This window comes from Mus caroli, chromosome 8 (genome assembly GCF_900094665.2).
Source record: "Mus caroli chromosome 8, CAROLI_EIJ_v1.1, whole genome shotgun sequence".
NCBI classification, from domain to species: Eukaryota; Metazoa; Chordata; class Mammalia; order Rodentia; family Muridae; genus Mus; species Mus caroli.
In genome coordinates, this window is record NC_034577.1 from 41,569,668 (window position 1) to 41,585,030 (window position 15,363).

The following is a 15,363-nucleotide window of genomic DNA, read 5'->3' on the forward strand; positions in this document are numbered from 1 at the left end:
AAAAAAAAAAAAAACAAACAAAAAAAGCATGTCTTGAAGCTCAAGGTCACGTGATGCCCCTTCTGCTCAGCTCTGGTGAAGACCCTGTGGGAGATGGCATCCCAGTGCAGGAAGCCACCCAGGCAGGAGAGTGGTCAAGCTGGTTCTCTCTTAGAACTTTAATTCCCTGGCAGACAGGTCCCCCCCCACCACCCCCCCAAGACACCTCCTGAGACTGTGGAGGACAAATCCAAACTTCCTTCAAGCCACAGCAGAGGGTGATAACAGCTATCAAAGGCTTCATTTGTCTGATGAAATGCTTGTGCACTAAAATGTAACTGTAAACAGACACGGTGCCTGCCCTCATAGACCTTGAGATAACTCGTGAAGGGCTCAATACATGGCATTTATTAACACCCATCATCATCTTTAGCACAGCAGTGTTCAGGAAGTATAAGGTGCATGTTCCTAGCAAAAAAAATTGAAGTCATCTTGGCTAGAACAGTTTCAAAATACAGGAACACATTGGCACATGGCTCGGGCCCAACACCCTTCAATGCTTTGTCTCTCCAGTTCTGAGCCATCTCCTAAACTTCAGAACCTATGTCCAGGGGTACACTAGATGTCACTTTTAAATACCCCAGGTCTACACATCTGAAAAAAATTATGAATTTCCAGTGCAATCGGGTACCAGCTAAGCATCCTCCTCCAGATCTCTCCCCATCAGTAAGTCACAAAAGCCCCTGGCTCTCCTCCTCGGGCTTCCAGCACCTAAACTGGTAGCACGTTCTTTTTCTTTTCTCTTTTAAACCTAAAACCAGAGAAATCCACTCCCTGTTTCCCATTGTGAAAACCATCATTTTACTCCAAGCTCCAACAGCTTCTCACCAACAGTACAGTGTCCCTTCCCGCCTTTAACTATTTGTTTCACCTGTGCACACACACAGGCATGCGCACAGTGATGATGCACTTGTGCAGGTTGGAGGGCAGCTTTCAGGAGTTGGTTCCCATCTTCCACTTCCGGCCAGCTATGTACCTCTTGCTTGTGCTCTGTTCTGTGGCTCCCACCTCACAGGAGGAGGCAGGATTACAAATGCCGTTACATGGCTGCTGGGTCATTAGGCTTGTGCCTTTCCCTCCTGAGGCATTCTTATGAATAGAACACAGAGCATTCAAAGTGCGATGTTCCACAGGCAGAAAAGGCCAGACCTCTCCTCAGCCTCTGTCCCACAGCCCCGTGAAGCCTTTCCTTCAGTTTGAGACAAGGCAGCCCAACAGAGCCTTCTGCACTGAAGGCAAAGTTCTTTATATGCACATAGGGCTACTGCACAGTTAAAACGTGGCTAGTGAGACTCCACCACCAAATGTTTGCCTTGACCTAGTTCATATGGAAAAGGCCACACACTCATGCCCTAAAACCCTGGTCTGGGACTTCCTAGTGGCCCTTTCTTAGGCCTGTGCCCACAAGATCTTCAAATGGATGAAAGATCTTAATTAAATGTAGATCCTTAAAAGAAGGGCCTCCCAACTCAAAGCAGCTTCTAATGACGCCTCCATCTTTGCCAAGGCTATCGTAACTTCCTTACCCTCCCCAATTAGAACATAAAAATCTATGAAAGACCTTATTTATTTTATCCAGCACTGTTTCCTCATGATATTCATAATGGCTTCAATGCATGTTTGAAGGATGACTATGGGGGTCATGTCAGGCAAACTAAACCAGGGGCAAACGCCTGCATCTTGGAAAGATCTTGGAAAGGGTCCTTGGAACACTTCTATGTTGTTTTTATGAATACTGAGCTCTGCAGAGCTGTGCCCCGTGGGGACAGGAGACCTAAAGAGGAGCCAAGGGGACATACACATCAGAAACAGGACTCCATCTCAATGGACACAGATACGTTCTGAGACATCACTAGTGATGCAGACTGGCACGTGGCAGCGGGTCCTCACTTATGAGACGTGAGGAGGGGCTGGAGAGATGGCTCGGCAGGTAAGAGCACTGACTGCTCTTCTGAAGGTCCTGAGTTCAAATCCCACAACCATATGGTGGCTCACAACCATCCGTAATGAGACCTGATGCCCTCTTCTGGTGTATCTGAAGACAGCTACAGTGTACTTACATATAATAAATAAACCTTTAAAAAAATTAAAATAACATAAAATAAGAGAGAAGTGAGGAGCCTATCATATCTCCACACTTCCTACTGCCATACCGGAATCGAGCACAGGGCTGAGTCACACACACCCACATCGGTTCTGGGTACCTACACCGAATCAAGAAACTGAACCTGCTCACACTTCTACTGTCCTAAGTGTCACGCCTCACGCCACTCAGCAGAAATAACGGGGAGCAAAGAGAAGATAAATACAACATCTTTTTCAACTAAATTCAAATACCTGGATAGTCAGCAAATAGAAAAGAACGGTGTGGGACAAAATTCCTGGCCAGCCCAAACCTCTCCTTGGCCAGTGCAGCCTGATGACCACCGACCCCGTGGATACCACAGCCTCCACACAGACACTCTCTTCAGTTTCAAGGGAGAAAAAACAAAAAAAAAAAAAAACAAAAAGCCTGAACTCTAGTCTCTACTGACCACCACATGCAAAGGTAACTGAGAGGTTAAAGCTTTCCACTAAATGAAACTGTGTCCTTCAAATCTGCCATGCTTTGAACTTTATCGAGGGCCACTGCCACTTAATAAACGGCCTCTGAGAGGAAGGAGAGACAGCAGTACAGAGCCTAACACACCAGTGGTCTGTTGGGTAGCAGAGCAGAGCTTCTGGCAGGATTTACAGCATAAACTCTGTAGCTCAGCGTTTACTATTGGTGTTCACACTCAGAACCGTCAGCGCCAGGACACTGTCGCAATCACAGAAGACTGTACTGAGAAGACTCCTCGTGTGCTAAGGGGTGAAGAGCCAGTGCCCAACACCCAACTGTGCTAACCTAGAACTTCACAGGCAGTTCTAGCTCCAAACATTCTCACTTGGTTTTGTTGTTGTTTGTGTTTTTTTTTTTTAAAAAATGTGTAGGAGAGCTTTGCCTGCAGTCTGTGCACGCATGCATGCAGTACCCCCAGGGGCCAGAAGAGGGCATCAGATTCCCCAGGATGAGAGTTACAATTATGCACTGCCATGCGGATGCTAGGACTTGAACCCAGGTCCTTCTGAAAGATTAGCCAGTGATTTACCCACTGAACCATCTCTTCAAAGTCTCACTATTACACTTTAGAACTATGAATCATTTACTAAAAGCAGGGCTAGCAATACACACACACACAAAACAAATTATTCAAAGAACAAAAATAAACATGGTATATCTGGGAAACAGGCCCCCCTGACTCTTAACAAATTCCATCCTTCTGTATAGCAAGGTTATTATTACATGGGATTACTTTCTGTTTGAGCAGCAGCTTGTGGCCTTATAAATAATACCACTTTGCCATAGAAAAGTTCTAACTGCTTCTAGAGCGAAGAGAACCTGGAGGCAGGAACCTGGAGGCAGGAACATCAGCCTGGAGAGGCCGTGGAGGGGGTGCTGCTTACTGGCTTGCTCCACATGGCTTGCTCAGCTTGCTTTTTTTATAGAACCCAGGACCAGGAGCCCAGGGGTGGCCCCACCCACAAAGGGCTGGGTCCTCCCCCTCAATCACTTAGAGAATGCCCTAAGGGCTTGCCTGCAGGCTTAGATTTTTTTTTTTCAAAACCTACTTTACTTAGGGTTCTTACCCATGACCAGAGGTGGGGGAAAGGGTGTTGTGGGCCTGTTTAGAAGTAATTGCTTGAGGGTAATTCCACTCCTCATCCTCAGGATACCAGCAGTCCAGTTCCACAGCCAGCAGAATCGGGCAGAATCGGCGGATACCAGTAGAAGTTCTTTGGTGTGCTTTTCTCCACGAAGTGAAGACCAACAAGGACCAGTGGAAGTATTGGCCGGCATGGCAATGCAAGAGTGCCCTCTCACTGTTTGTGGGGCCCCGTTTATATTCTCTCTAAACATCACACCCCCCTCTCAAGGGTCAGTTTTCAGGAAAATGCCACATGCCTTCTCACAAGACAACTTCCAGAAAAACATCACGTGACTCGACTGTGTTGTTAAAGAGACCAGAAATTTCCACTTCACCCATCTGAGGGAGACATTTTCTTACTAGAGGTTCCCCTCTCTCTGGTGACTTTAGTTCGTGTCAAGCTGACAGTATACACTTGTAACCTCAACCCAGGGAGGCAGTCAGGAGGGTCCCTGGAGCTCAGAGGCCAGCCAACCTAGGGCAACTGGGAAGCTTCAGGACAGCGGAAAAGAGGGGACAGCCAAAGCTGCTCTCCAGCATCGCCACCCATGCATACCCGTGTTCATGCGTGTACACACACACTCACGTATCCCTCACACACACATACTTTAAAAACTAGCATTTCCATATACTAAGACATAATGCTATATTTGTACCTCCTACACTGAACTGCTATGGTGCCTTTGAAATTTGCTATTTTGTTGGATGGTTTTTCTATATCCTTATATTCAATTCTTTTTTCAGTCTTCCTGAGGCCAGGTGAGGCTGTGCACACCTACACTCTCAGCACAAGGGAAAGTGAAGCCACAGAACGAAGAGTTAAAGCAGCCTGGAACTACAGAGAGAGGGTCTGTCTCGCCAATTAAAGTCAGTGAGCAGAGGAGACCCAAGCCTCGTGCTGCAAGTCCACCCACAGTGTTAGAGGAGAATGACTCACAAGGGCTGACCTCTGACCTCCATGTCAGGGCCACGGTGCTTGAGACTGTGTGTATGTGTGTGTGCAACACATGTTACAAATTTAAATGTTAAATTTTTGAGATTAATAAAAAGGGCTCGGGAAATGGCTCGGCAGGTAATAAGCTCTTGCCATACAGATGTGAGGACCAGAGGCTGGCTCCAGAACCCACAGGAAGGCAGGTGGACATGGAGGACTGCCTAGCATCCTAGGCCTCAGGAAGCAGAAACGGTGTGGGGGCTAGTCTTGGTTGTCAACCACTCACATAGTTAATCTGGAATTAAAAGCCAAGGCACGTAGCCTCACCAATGAAGGCTTTTCCTTCACCGAATCACTTGAGATGGGAAGACCTACCCTAAACTCAGACCCCCTCAGTGGGAAGTCCCCTTGAGTCTGGGACCGACACGCCTTGTGACGTGAGGAAGGAAGCACCTGCTCTTTGCCCGCCTGCCCTGGCTCTTCCTGGCACGGCCATTCCTTCATTGGCATTAGAGCCTACTTGTTCAGGACCCAGGAGTTAGCTGGCTAGCCAGACTACCTAGAAATGATGAATTCTGGGTTCAGAGAGAGACCCTGCCTCAACACATAAGGTGAAAGGCAAATAAATATTCAACATCAGCTTTAGTCCCTCACACATACACAAATGCACTCACACAATTAAACACACATATAAAAATGCACACCACACCCACAAATATACACACGTGATGTTTCTTCCATCATCTTCATAAGCATCATCGTCGTAGTCGTAGTCGTCGTCGTCATCATCGTCCCAGGACTGGGAAGTGAAAGCAGGAGAAACAAAGCTACAAGGCCCTCCTCAACTACACAGAGAGTCAGATGCCAATCTAGGCTACAGACTGTCCCCAAAACAAACACGATGACGACGACGACAGCGACGGTAAATCTGACAGAGGTCTAGTATTTGGTAAGCGTCGATTAATCTATCTGAATACCATACAAACTGTCTACTTCAGGCCTGTACTGAAAAACCAGGCTCCCAGGATAGCCCACGGGTTCAAGGCAACCTATGATGAGGTGAGTTCCAGTATCAGCAAGCAGCAGCATCCATGAGCTCTACAAGGCAAACTTGGCTACCATGTTCCCAGACACCCCCAGAAGAAGGTCCTACAAGGTAATCAAACGGCAGCTAAGGTTGAGCGAAGTGTCAAACGTGAAGTCCTCAAGGGCACCCAGACAAGAGGGCAAAGGTTGTCCAGGGAGCACTTGTAGATGGCATGTGGCTAAAGCAAAGCCTTGAAGTCAAACTCACAAGCCTCAGACCCACCACTCCACCCCAACGCGTCACCTTGTAAGCCTCCTCCGGTGTATTAACTCAGCTCTTTCTTATAATACCAAAATATTCAAAACTGGCTAACTTTATTAACAAAGAAGGTCTTGCCGGGGGTGGTGGCGCACGCCTTTAATCCCAGCACTAGGGAGGCAGAGGCAGGTGAATTTCTGAGTTCGAGACCAGCCTGGTCTACAAAGTGAGTTCCAGGACCAAAAAAAAAAAAAAAAAAGAAATGGGTTATGGAAAACTTTAAGTGATGTGTTTCCTTTCACTGCAAGAAAGCCAACCCATGACAGAGACAGCCTCTCACACTCAGCTCTGGGCTGGGCTCGACTCATTTTCATGCTGTACAGCATCTAACAATCATGTGTATAATAAATGATCAAGGAAAAAGCCCAGTGGTCATAAATGGCTAATATTTATTTTAAATATTGATATAAAATATGTTTAAGGCTTAGGTTGGGCGTGGTGGTATACATCTTGAATCCCAGCACTCTTGAGGCAAAAGGTAGTTCTTTCAAAGTGAGTTCAAGGCCACCCTGGGCTACAGAGTGAGTCCTAAGCCAGCCAAGACTACAAAGTGAAACCCTATCTCAAAAAAAATAAGTATTAATAATAATAAATGTAAGACTCCTATCATTCTCCTTTATAGCGCAAACCTCTGGGCCTTTGGGAACTATTTTTGAGCCACAGTACATTCTCGGCTCCTGCTTATTCTCAGTAACACTGAGAGGCTGTAACGCTGTAACGCTGGCTGAGGCTGTACAGACAGAAGCCTACAGGGAAGGACTCAGCTCTGAGCCATAGCTTGCTTACCACTACTTTTCACATAAACTATGAAAATAAATAAGTAAATAAATAAATAGATAAGCAGACAGACAGACAGACAGCTGCTTAAAGAAATTGTAATAATACTTTAGCAAACTATTCCCAAAAGGTGTCTCTGGTTCACAGGGAGTCAGAGAGTTGACACAGAATGGCAGCAGGCCCCCACACGCGGCTCCTCCTAGAAGCTCAGCGCACTTCCTGAAGCCAGTGCACCTCTGCGCCATGTGCCTAACGTACTCACCTACCTCCGTGCCTGCCTAAGGTGCCTCTGTGCCTATGTGGCTGGCTACTTTACATGGCCGAGACCTCACATTTCCTTAGTTTCTCCCTTTTCTGTGCTGAGATGCCGCATCACATTCTGTGCTGTGTCCCCTCAGGTTCCTCTGAGCAGCGACGGTTTCTCAAGAGGCCCGTCTTCTTACTTATGAGGTGTCCTTGAGGCTGGGGCTGGGCTGTAATGGGGATGAGGTGGAACAGCTCGCAAGGCTTTTGAGGTGACCTCTGTCATCTGGGTGTGCGGTAACGTTTGCAGGTCTCTTGTAACATTTTAAATTATAACAAGGCAGGTTTAATTAATAAATGGCTCTGTAGAGTAAATAGCTCTTAACTCATTTAGAATAAACGCATAAATACATACACTACGTGGTTTAGTTCGTGATATGGTTCGTACACATACTTCCCTAACAAGCACATCTGACATGAAGATAAAATGTAATATGTACTTTGAATCGATATTCTACATTTAATCCCTCTCCAGCGTTTCTTCTGTGTGTTTGGAGTAGTATTCACTAGGCTGAACTAAAAGAATACGGAGGAAATATCAGGGCCAGTCTTCAAACGTCCTTTCACTAGTTAGCTATGCAAACTAAATTATAAGCAGACTGAGCCAGAGCCAACTTTTACTCACCTCTCTCTCCTACTGTCTGGGACACCAAGCTGGTTGATACACTGGTTATATCTACAATATCAGAGATCAAATGATTCAGCTAGGGACGGCGGCACACCTTTAATCCCAGCAGAGAGGTATGTAGATCTCTGTGAGGTGGAAGGCAGCCCAGTCTACACAGCAAGTTTCAAGCTAGCCAGGGCTACACAGGGAGACCCTTTCTCAAATAAAAATAAATAAATAAGTAAAGCATTCTGTCAGATAAAGGAGGAAAAGAAAGAGAAACTCAAAACCAAGAAGAACTTGAAATGTCTCTGGTATAGTTGTTCCTAGTCAAGAAACAGTGTTTCTCACCCACGGTCTCACCCACCCACAGTCTCATATATTACCCACACAACAGCACACAATCACTCTTTCACACACACAGGTCTCATACACCACACACACATGCACGTGCGCATAAATAATGTTTTGTTTTGTTTTTGTTTTCTAAGACAGGGTTTCTCTGTAGCCCTGGCTGTCCTGGAACTCTCTATAGACTGCCTACCTCTACCTCCCAAGTGCTGTACACCATCACCACAATTCATTTTTTAAAAAGAACTACTATGTTAAAATATTAAACACTGCAATATAAAGACAACTTAGCCAGGCACTGGTGGCTCACGCCTTTAATCCCAACACTTGGGAAGCAGAGACAGGTTGTTTTCTTAGTTCTAGGCCAGCCTGGTCTACAGAGTGAGTTCCAGGACGGCCGAGGCTACTCAGAGAAACCGTCTCAGAAAGAATGAGAGAGAGAGAGAGAGAGACAGAGAGAGAGAGAGACAGAGAGAGAGACAGAGAGAGAGAAAAAAAAAACTTAACTGTATTTACATTAAAATGACAAATCTGATATTGTAGCCTGCTAAAATAAAAATAATAATAATAATAAAGCCAGGTGTGCTGGCGCATGCCTTTAATCCCAGCACTCGGGAGGCAGAGGCAAGAGGATTTCTGAGTTCGAGGCCAGCCTGGTCAACAAAGTGAGTTCCAGTACAGCCAAGGCTATACAGACAAACACTGTCTCAAAAAACCCAAATAAATAAAGAAAGAAAGAAGAAAAGGGTTAAGTATAGAATTGTTGTGTAGGCCTAAAAGAAATGAAGAGCCTGCTACAGCCAACAGGAGGAGGCACCTTGGGAAGGAACATGGCTAAGTGGAAGAGGCCAGTGGCAGAGGGAGGAATGTTACTCTGTCTATACCAAAAGTCCACAGGGAAAACCAGACACAGGATGTAGATCAATGACTTCCAAAGCGCCAGCCAGCCGGGTAGAATGGGAAGTGAGTCTGTAATAGAGGAGGGGGGTGGGGGGTGGGGGGGCGGGTATTCTGAAGTCCAGGAATTCTGTAGCAGTTACACTTGCCTAACAGTGATAATATACTTAAAAAAAAAAAAAACAAGTCACTGAATTGCAAACTTTGGCTAAAATTGTAAATTTTGCGCAGTTTGTTTTATCCCAATAAAAACAACTAAGAAGAAAACATTCAAGGTGGTAAAAACACTTTGCATTTATGGTTCCATCAGTTTTCAGTTTTTCCACCTACACCCTGTGCCTTTACATTGTTCTTTCTTGTCCCACATACTAGAGGTATGTGGTAATTTTTTTAAATTTCAAAAGCGGATAAAGAATTAAGTCCAAATCTAATGAAAGTCAGTCAACCAACCTCAATCATGTGTACAGTACCAGCACACAGATGTAAAGTCTTTGTGAGGTAACCCACACATCAGGGCAGTAGCTCTGTTTCCTGCCATGTCCCCAACTCCCACTGGAGCAAGATGAAGCTGGTCACACCCCTACACAGAGAATGCCTCCTTTTCTATAGGATTTCACCCAGAAAAGGAAGCAAGTGCCATTTACAGGGCCGAGCAGGGCCTGCAGGCAGCTTCCACACTTTGCAGTGCACCAGGCTTCCTCTCATTAAATTTAAATACAGCTTGCTTGGGAGACCACATGTCACAATGGCTGACTGGAGCTGACAACTTAGCAATTTGCAGCTCAAAACAAATAGCCTGTTTATAAATAACAGTCTTTCTTGAAAAACCAACCATTGTCCTGAATCTTGCAGCAAAATTAAACTGCAGACTACAGACCCTTAAAGTCATAGAAGAAACCTTAGTCATTCAAGTGTACCAAGCAAGCCGCTATTAGTGCCCTGCCCGCTCCAGCGAGCACAGTGGTGCTCAGAACAATATTTCTAGGGTTATTCTTGGGAGACATCATAGTTAGGTTTAAGTTAATACTTCCTCGAGTCATTAAAAACCAGACATAGGCTCTGACACCACTCCCACTCAGTGGCTGCCCCGAGTCACCTGGCAGCAGATGGTGACCCTCTGGAAGGAACCACCCCCAGCAGCCATGACTGTGGTGGTATCATTCTGGAGATCAGAGCTGAGTGGTGTGGCAGTAGGGTTCTTGTTTCTGTTTGTTTTGGTTCTGCTGTTCTAAGTAATTCACATATTTATATTATTCTTCAAAATGTAGCAGCTTGCTTCTCTCATTATTTCTAGTCCAACTGGAAAATTGATTATCTCCGGTTGTTGGTAGCTCAGGGTATAATTTTTTTTTTTTGAAATCCCAATAAAACTAAAAGAGTAGCTCAACTTACACTCTCTCGTTGAGTTTAGCCTTTGACTGACCTAACCAACACTCGGTTCGCATCCACCACACACAAAGGACCCATTAAGACAGTGATGCAATTTGGATTTCCGAAATTTACACATTAGCAGTGGGTTGGTTCATTTAGTTCTCAAATTAGAAAGGAAAGAAGATTCGGGATTCCCGAATCAGCTGCCAGCAACTGAGTGTGGAAAGACAGGAGTCTGTCAGAGATGCGCTTACTGGGCGCTCCTTCCTCCTTCCTTCCTTCCTTCCCCCACCGCCATACAAGTCTCTTTTCAACTCCAAGCCACAGGCTGCTCTGTATCCCACCCTAGTCATAAGCTGCAAAGGAGGGTCCATCAGTCTTAACCCAGAATTCCTTTGTGTGGCAACCTGTAAGCTTCAGTGGACAAAAACACGTGGCAGCTCTGGCTAGCATCCAGCGTAAAGATGAGGATGCAGAGGAGCCTTGCCTGTTCACTTCACCCTCTACTCCAAACTGCAGCCCTTCCTGCCCTTTCTCCTGTGTTGAACCTAGTGTTTCAAAACCCCAGCACATTTGGCCACCGTAAACACCAAGTGGTGTGGTCAATGAGTCTTCACGGTGAGCAAGTAGGAGGGGAGGGTACCAGGCACACGTTCCAGAGCAGCAGCATTCAACCTATGGGTGGAGACCTCTTTGGGGGCCACACAATCCTTTCCCAGGGGCCACCAAGGACCAGCAGCCACATGGCAGCTCTCAATCATCTACAACTCCAACCCCAGGGGAACCCAATGCCCTGCTCTGGCCTCTGAGGACACTACACAGGCATGGAGCAGGCAGGCCCCCATACACACATTTTTTTGTAAATTAAATGAAAATTAAAAAAAAAAAAAAGTTACCAAGGCAAATAGTACTATTTGGGTCCTAATTTCAAGTTAAAAACATTGTATGAGGGAGTGGTACCACCCACATTTTAGAGTTGATTCAGAAACCCAGCTGAGCACTGTGATACACCCCAGCAAAGTCGGCACCATGTGACCTGACTCCAACAGCCTGAAAACGAGGCTGATCCCCTGCTCTAATTAGCACCACTACTCCTTTAATGAAATTATGATAGCACCACAGAATCCTCCAGCCTCCTCCCAGTCACTCAGCATAACTCTCTGTCCAACCAGAAAGACTAGCCAACTCCTGACGAACTATCAGAAGCAAAACACTCACTCTTCATGGAAGAAAGGGAACAGCAGCGAATGAATGAATCTTGCTGACCATTTTAACCAAGTGGCTTTAAAGATCCACCGCCGCCGCTGCTGCAGACCCAGAGCATCCTGGGTCATTTTCCCTTATGCTTTCAGGATTTGCAATCTGATCACGCAGATTGCACCCATGCCCTACCGGCCTGGGGAATATCTCTCTTCCCATATGTTGGCTGTGTAGCAAAATTAACAGGAGTTAGTAGTCACTCCAAATACCTTCTCCAATCAGTTCTAACACTGTGTCGGAAGACTTACTGTAGCTTAGCTGCACTGAGAGAAAACACAATTTAAACTGCCATATCACAGTGGCTGACGTCACAGGATAGCTTCTAAAGTTCTCATAGAGAAACTCAGAAATCTTTCTAATAATTCATACGTTTATCAAGTACTGAAAGGCCTAGCAACTACAAGGAAAATTCGAAGAAGAATTCATCTTAGTCAAAACTTTTGGTCCCCAACACAGGACTTGGTAAACCAGCATTCATAGTACCTGCCAGTCCATTCCAGTGTGAAACAAATGGCACATCTGGCTTGTATAAGAAGGCAGTGATACAGATATAAGCCAAGTCGTGTAACTTCTGTTTGCCTCACCCAGCCTCTGCATAGTCTTACAACCCTCTCTGGCAGACAAACAAGATGACATATCAAAGCCCATGAGCAGAGGCAGGAGAGGCTGTAAAATGCTTAGAAAGCGTAAGCTTTTACACCGCCATGAACCTGAGACTCCCAAGTATCCGCAGAACTGCAGCACAACTGTAAAAATCAAATATTTATACAGGTGCCCTACAAACCACTGTTCCGTGCACACCGTCCACACCGACGTTTACTATCCGTTAAGTAGTTTCAAAGTGCAACCGTATAAGTAACAGGCTTGGAGCATGATGAAGTTTATGACAGCCAATCTGCCTGGGGAGACTATGGAGGTGTGACTGCTGTCAGAACCTTCATCCAGCCAGCAATGGCCAGCCCGAGAGGTGTGCGGAGGTGGGGCCTCGGCACAGGTGCCTTTCCTCATCTGAGGAAACCTAAACCCTATCTTCATGGATAATTTAACAAGGATTGCTCCATAAATTTATGTCGTTCAGAACTTTCTTATAACTGCTTTTTAATAGCTTTCAACAACAATAGTTGTAGGAAATGAGTGATTGGGAATATCAAATAGAAGAGTGTGTTTCAAACTAAGGGGGTGGAGGGGTGGGGCTTAACAGGAAAAGCTCCAGAAAAGACTACAGCCCCCTCAGACCACATTGCATTAAAAAAGCCTATAGAACTTTCTAGAAATGCTAAAACTGCAAAAGGCAGGGGCATCCCTGAAGAGATGTTACTTGAATTTACAACGAGGAACTAATCCCTAATCCTAATCCGGTGTGGGGGCTGGCACCTGTAATTCCTGCACTGAGGAGAGGCTGAGGCAGGGGGATTATTGTGAGTTTGGGAGCAGCCAATGTTACTAATGAGTTCCAAGCCAGCTAGCCTGAGCTACAATACAGTATGAGGCAGTCTAGAAAAATATAAAACAAAACAAAAATACCTCCTTAATGGACAGATTTCAAATTTTACAAGAAGAAATGCACCCTACATTCCTTTTTTTTTTTTTTTTTTTTTTTTGAGAAAGGATCTCCAATAACCCAAACTGGCCTTGAACTCCTGATTCTCCTTTCACCTCACAAGTGCTGAGTTTAGACAGATGTGTGAGACCGTCCACACCCTCTAACAACTTTAATTCTAAGAAGTGTTCCTTCTAAAAGCAAAGAGAGAGTTGAGTGAGAAACAGAACATTGGTGAGCAGTCTACCAATGTTCAGCTCCTGAACTTCTTAGATGTCTTGTTTGCTTCATTCAGCTCTCCAGGTAAGAACAAAATGCTTGTATCGAGACCTGTGCAAAAACCAGGCTAAGCTTCATTCAAGTCTGGGCTACCCATAGCTGTGGTCAAGGTTCCGTTCCAGTCTCAGTGCCACTTCACAAGAAAAATCTGACCAGGTTTCCAGGTGAGGAACCACGGTTAGAAGCAAAACTCCAAAACAGTGGTTTTTTTTTTTTTTTTTTAATCTTAGGGGCAAAGCTACGAAGGTCGAGCCAGGAGTGGGACCCGCTCTCCACGTTCAGACCCTAGGACATGGTTCGGGGTGCGCCCTAGGAAAAGCTTGCAGTCAGTGCCCAGGAGCTAGGTATGTAAGGCAGGAGAGATGCCACAGGTGGCCCAGATGACTAGTAATTCACCATCACTTAGGCCTCCGGGAGGCCCGGAGCTCAGCGTGCCTCAGAGGTCGAAAGGTGCCCTCTCCCTCCATCTGACCAACTTTAAACAGCACACAGGAGGTCTAGAGAGGGGTCAAGTACCCCCCCACCCTGAACCGGCTAACTGGACTCGGGGTGCCAACCCAGGGCACCAATCTGGCCCTTCCCTTGGGACAGGGAGTGTCTACAAGTCCCCGAGGGGCGTGGGGAAGCAGTGGGCAATGGGGCCCAAGAAGGGGCGCCTGGCGGGCAGATACAGCCGCGCCTAGGCCGACCGTCCCGCGCCTACCCCGAGCCCCTCGGTGGGTGCAGGGCCGGCAACGCCCCACGCCCCCCGCGCCCTCCAGGTCTCCCAGACAACAGCCACCGCAGCACTTCCCGAGGCGGGTCCCCGCACCCGGCCGGGGCCCGGCCACCCACCTGTCCCGGGGGTCGATCCAGCTGGTCCTCCTAGTGTTGTGGTCGATGTAGAAAACCTTGCCGTCGTAGTCCCTGGCCTCCTCCCAGCCCCGGGGTAGCGGCAGCTGCCCGCTCCCGGCCCTCCTAGGCATGGTCCGCGGCCTCGCCGGCGAGCGGCGCCTCCATAGGGACCGGGCGCGGAGCGCGGCGGGAACGCGGGTGCCGGCGAGGGGCGTGCGGGGCTCGGGGCACGGCGAGCCACGCGCGGGGAAGCCTCGGGGATCCCTGCTCTCAGCCCAGCCAGGGATCAGTCCACCATGTCTGCCTCGGAACAGGCGAGCGAGCCCTCCTCCTCCTTGCCGCCGCTGCCTCCGCCTCTTCCTCCTCCTCCCCGTCCCCCTGTGGCCGCCGAGGGTCGCGGCGCCCAGGCTGCCCCGGCCGACGCCGTCTGGGCTCGGATCCGGGAAGCTCCGCGGAGCAACGGCCCGGCGGCGACTGGCCTGCTCATTTGAATGCGATTAGCATGCGCCCCGCCCCCGGCCCGCCCCGCGCCCGCCTCATCTGCATGCACATTCCTCGCCGCCACATTCCTGAGCTTAACCCTGCAGCTGCCGGGGCGGCCGAGGCGGGACGCGGGGCTGAGCCTGCGCGGGGGAGGGGAGCGGCGAGGCCAGGTGGGAGGCGGGAGGGCGGAGGAATGCACAGCTCGCTCCCTCCTCTGCAGCCCGAGGTGTCCCCTCTCCGCCAGACCCTTTGGGGATTTAGAGGGCTTTCTGGATGAAAAAGAAGCCAAAGGGGGAAAAAAAAGTCTGCAACCTTCTCAACCTCTTTCCGTCTTCTAGGGAAACCACAAGACTTTCGAGAGGAAAGGGTGGGGAATGCTGTCCTGGGAAGAGGTCCCAACAAACAGTAAGGGCACAGAACGCCCCCACCCCCACCCCCCACGCCGCGCCCCGTGCCTTGGCTGTTCCCGGCGGTGGGGAAGTGTGCAAAAAGCGCTGGGAGTGTGTCCGGGGCGTGTCCCGGGCCGCGGCGCCCCCGAGCCTTCTGCTCAGTCTGGCCCTCGGTGACCTCACCAGGGACCTCGCGGGCCTAAGGGAGCAAAGTAAAGGCGGGTCC

General features: G+C 48.0%; 1 protein-coding gene across 3 annotated transcripts in view; it reads right to left on the bottom strand.

The window, feature by feature from the left end:
* Wwc2 (WW and C2 domain containing 2) overlaps positions 1-15,138 on the bottom strand; it is a 167,194-nt gene extending 152,056 nt beyond the window's left edge. Inside the window, exon 1 of one of the 3 annotated variants that reach the window (XM_021169475.2) lies at positions 14,266-15,138. In XM_021169475.2, the coding sequence (XP_021025134.1) occupies positions 14,266-14,396 (131 nt within the window). In that variant the 5' untranslated portion in view covers positions 14,397-15,138. The remainder of the gene's footprint in view (positions 1-14,265) is intronic. The other 2 variants (XM_021169476.2, XM_029480323.1) reach the window with 2 other exon arrangements.
* Between the last annotated feature and the right edge of the window lie 225 nt (positions 15,139-15,363).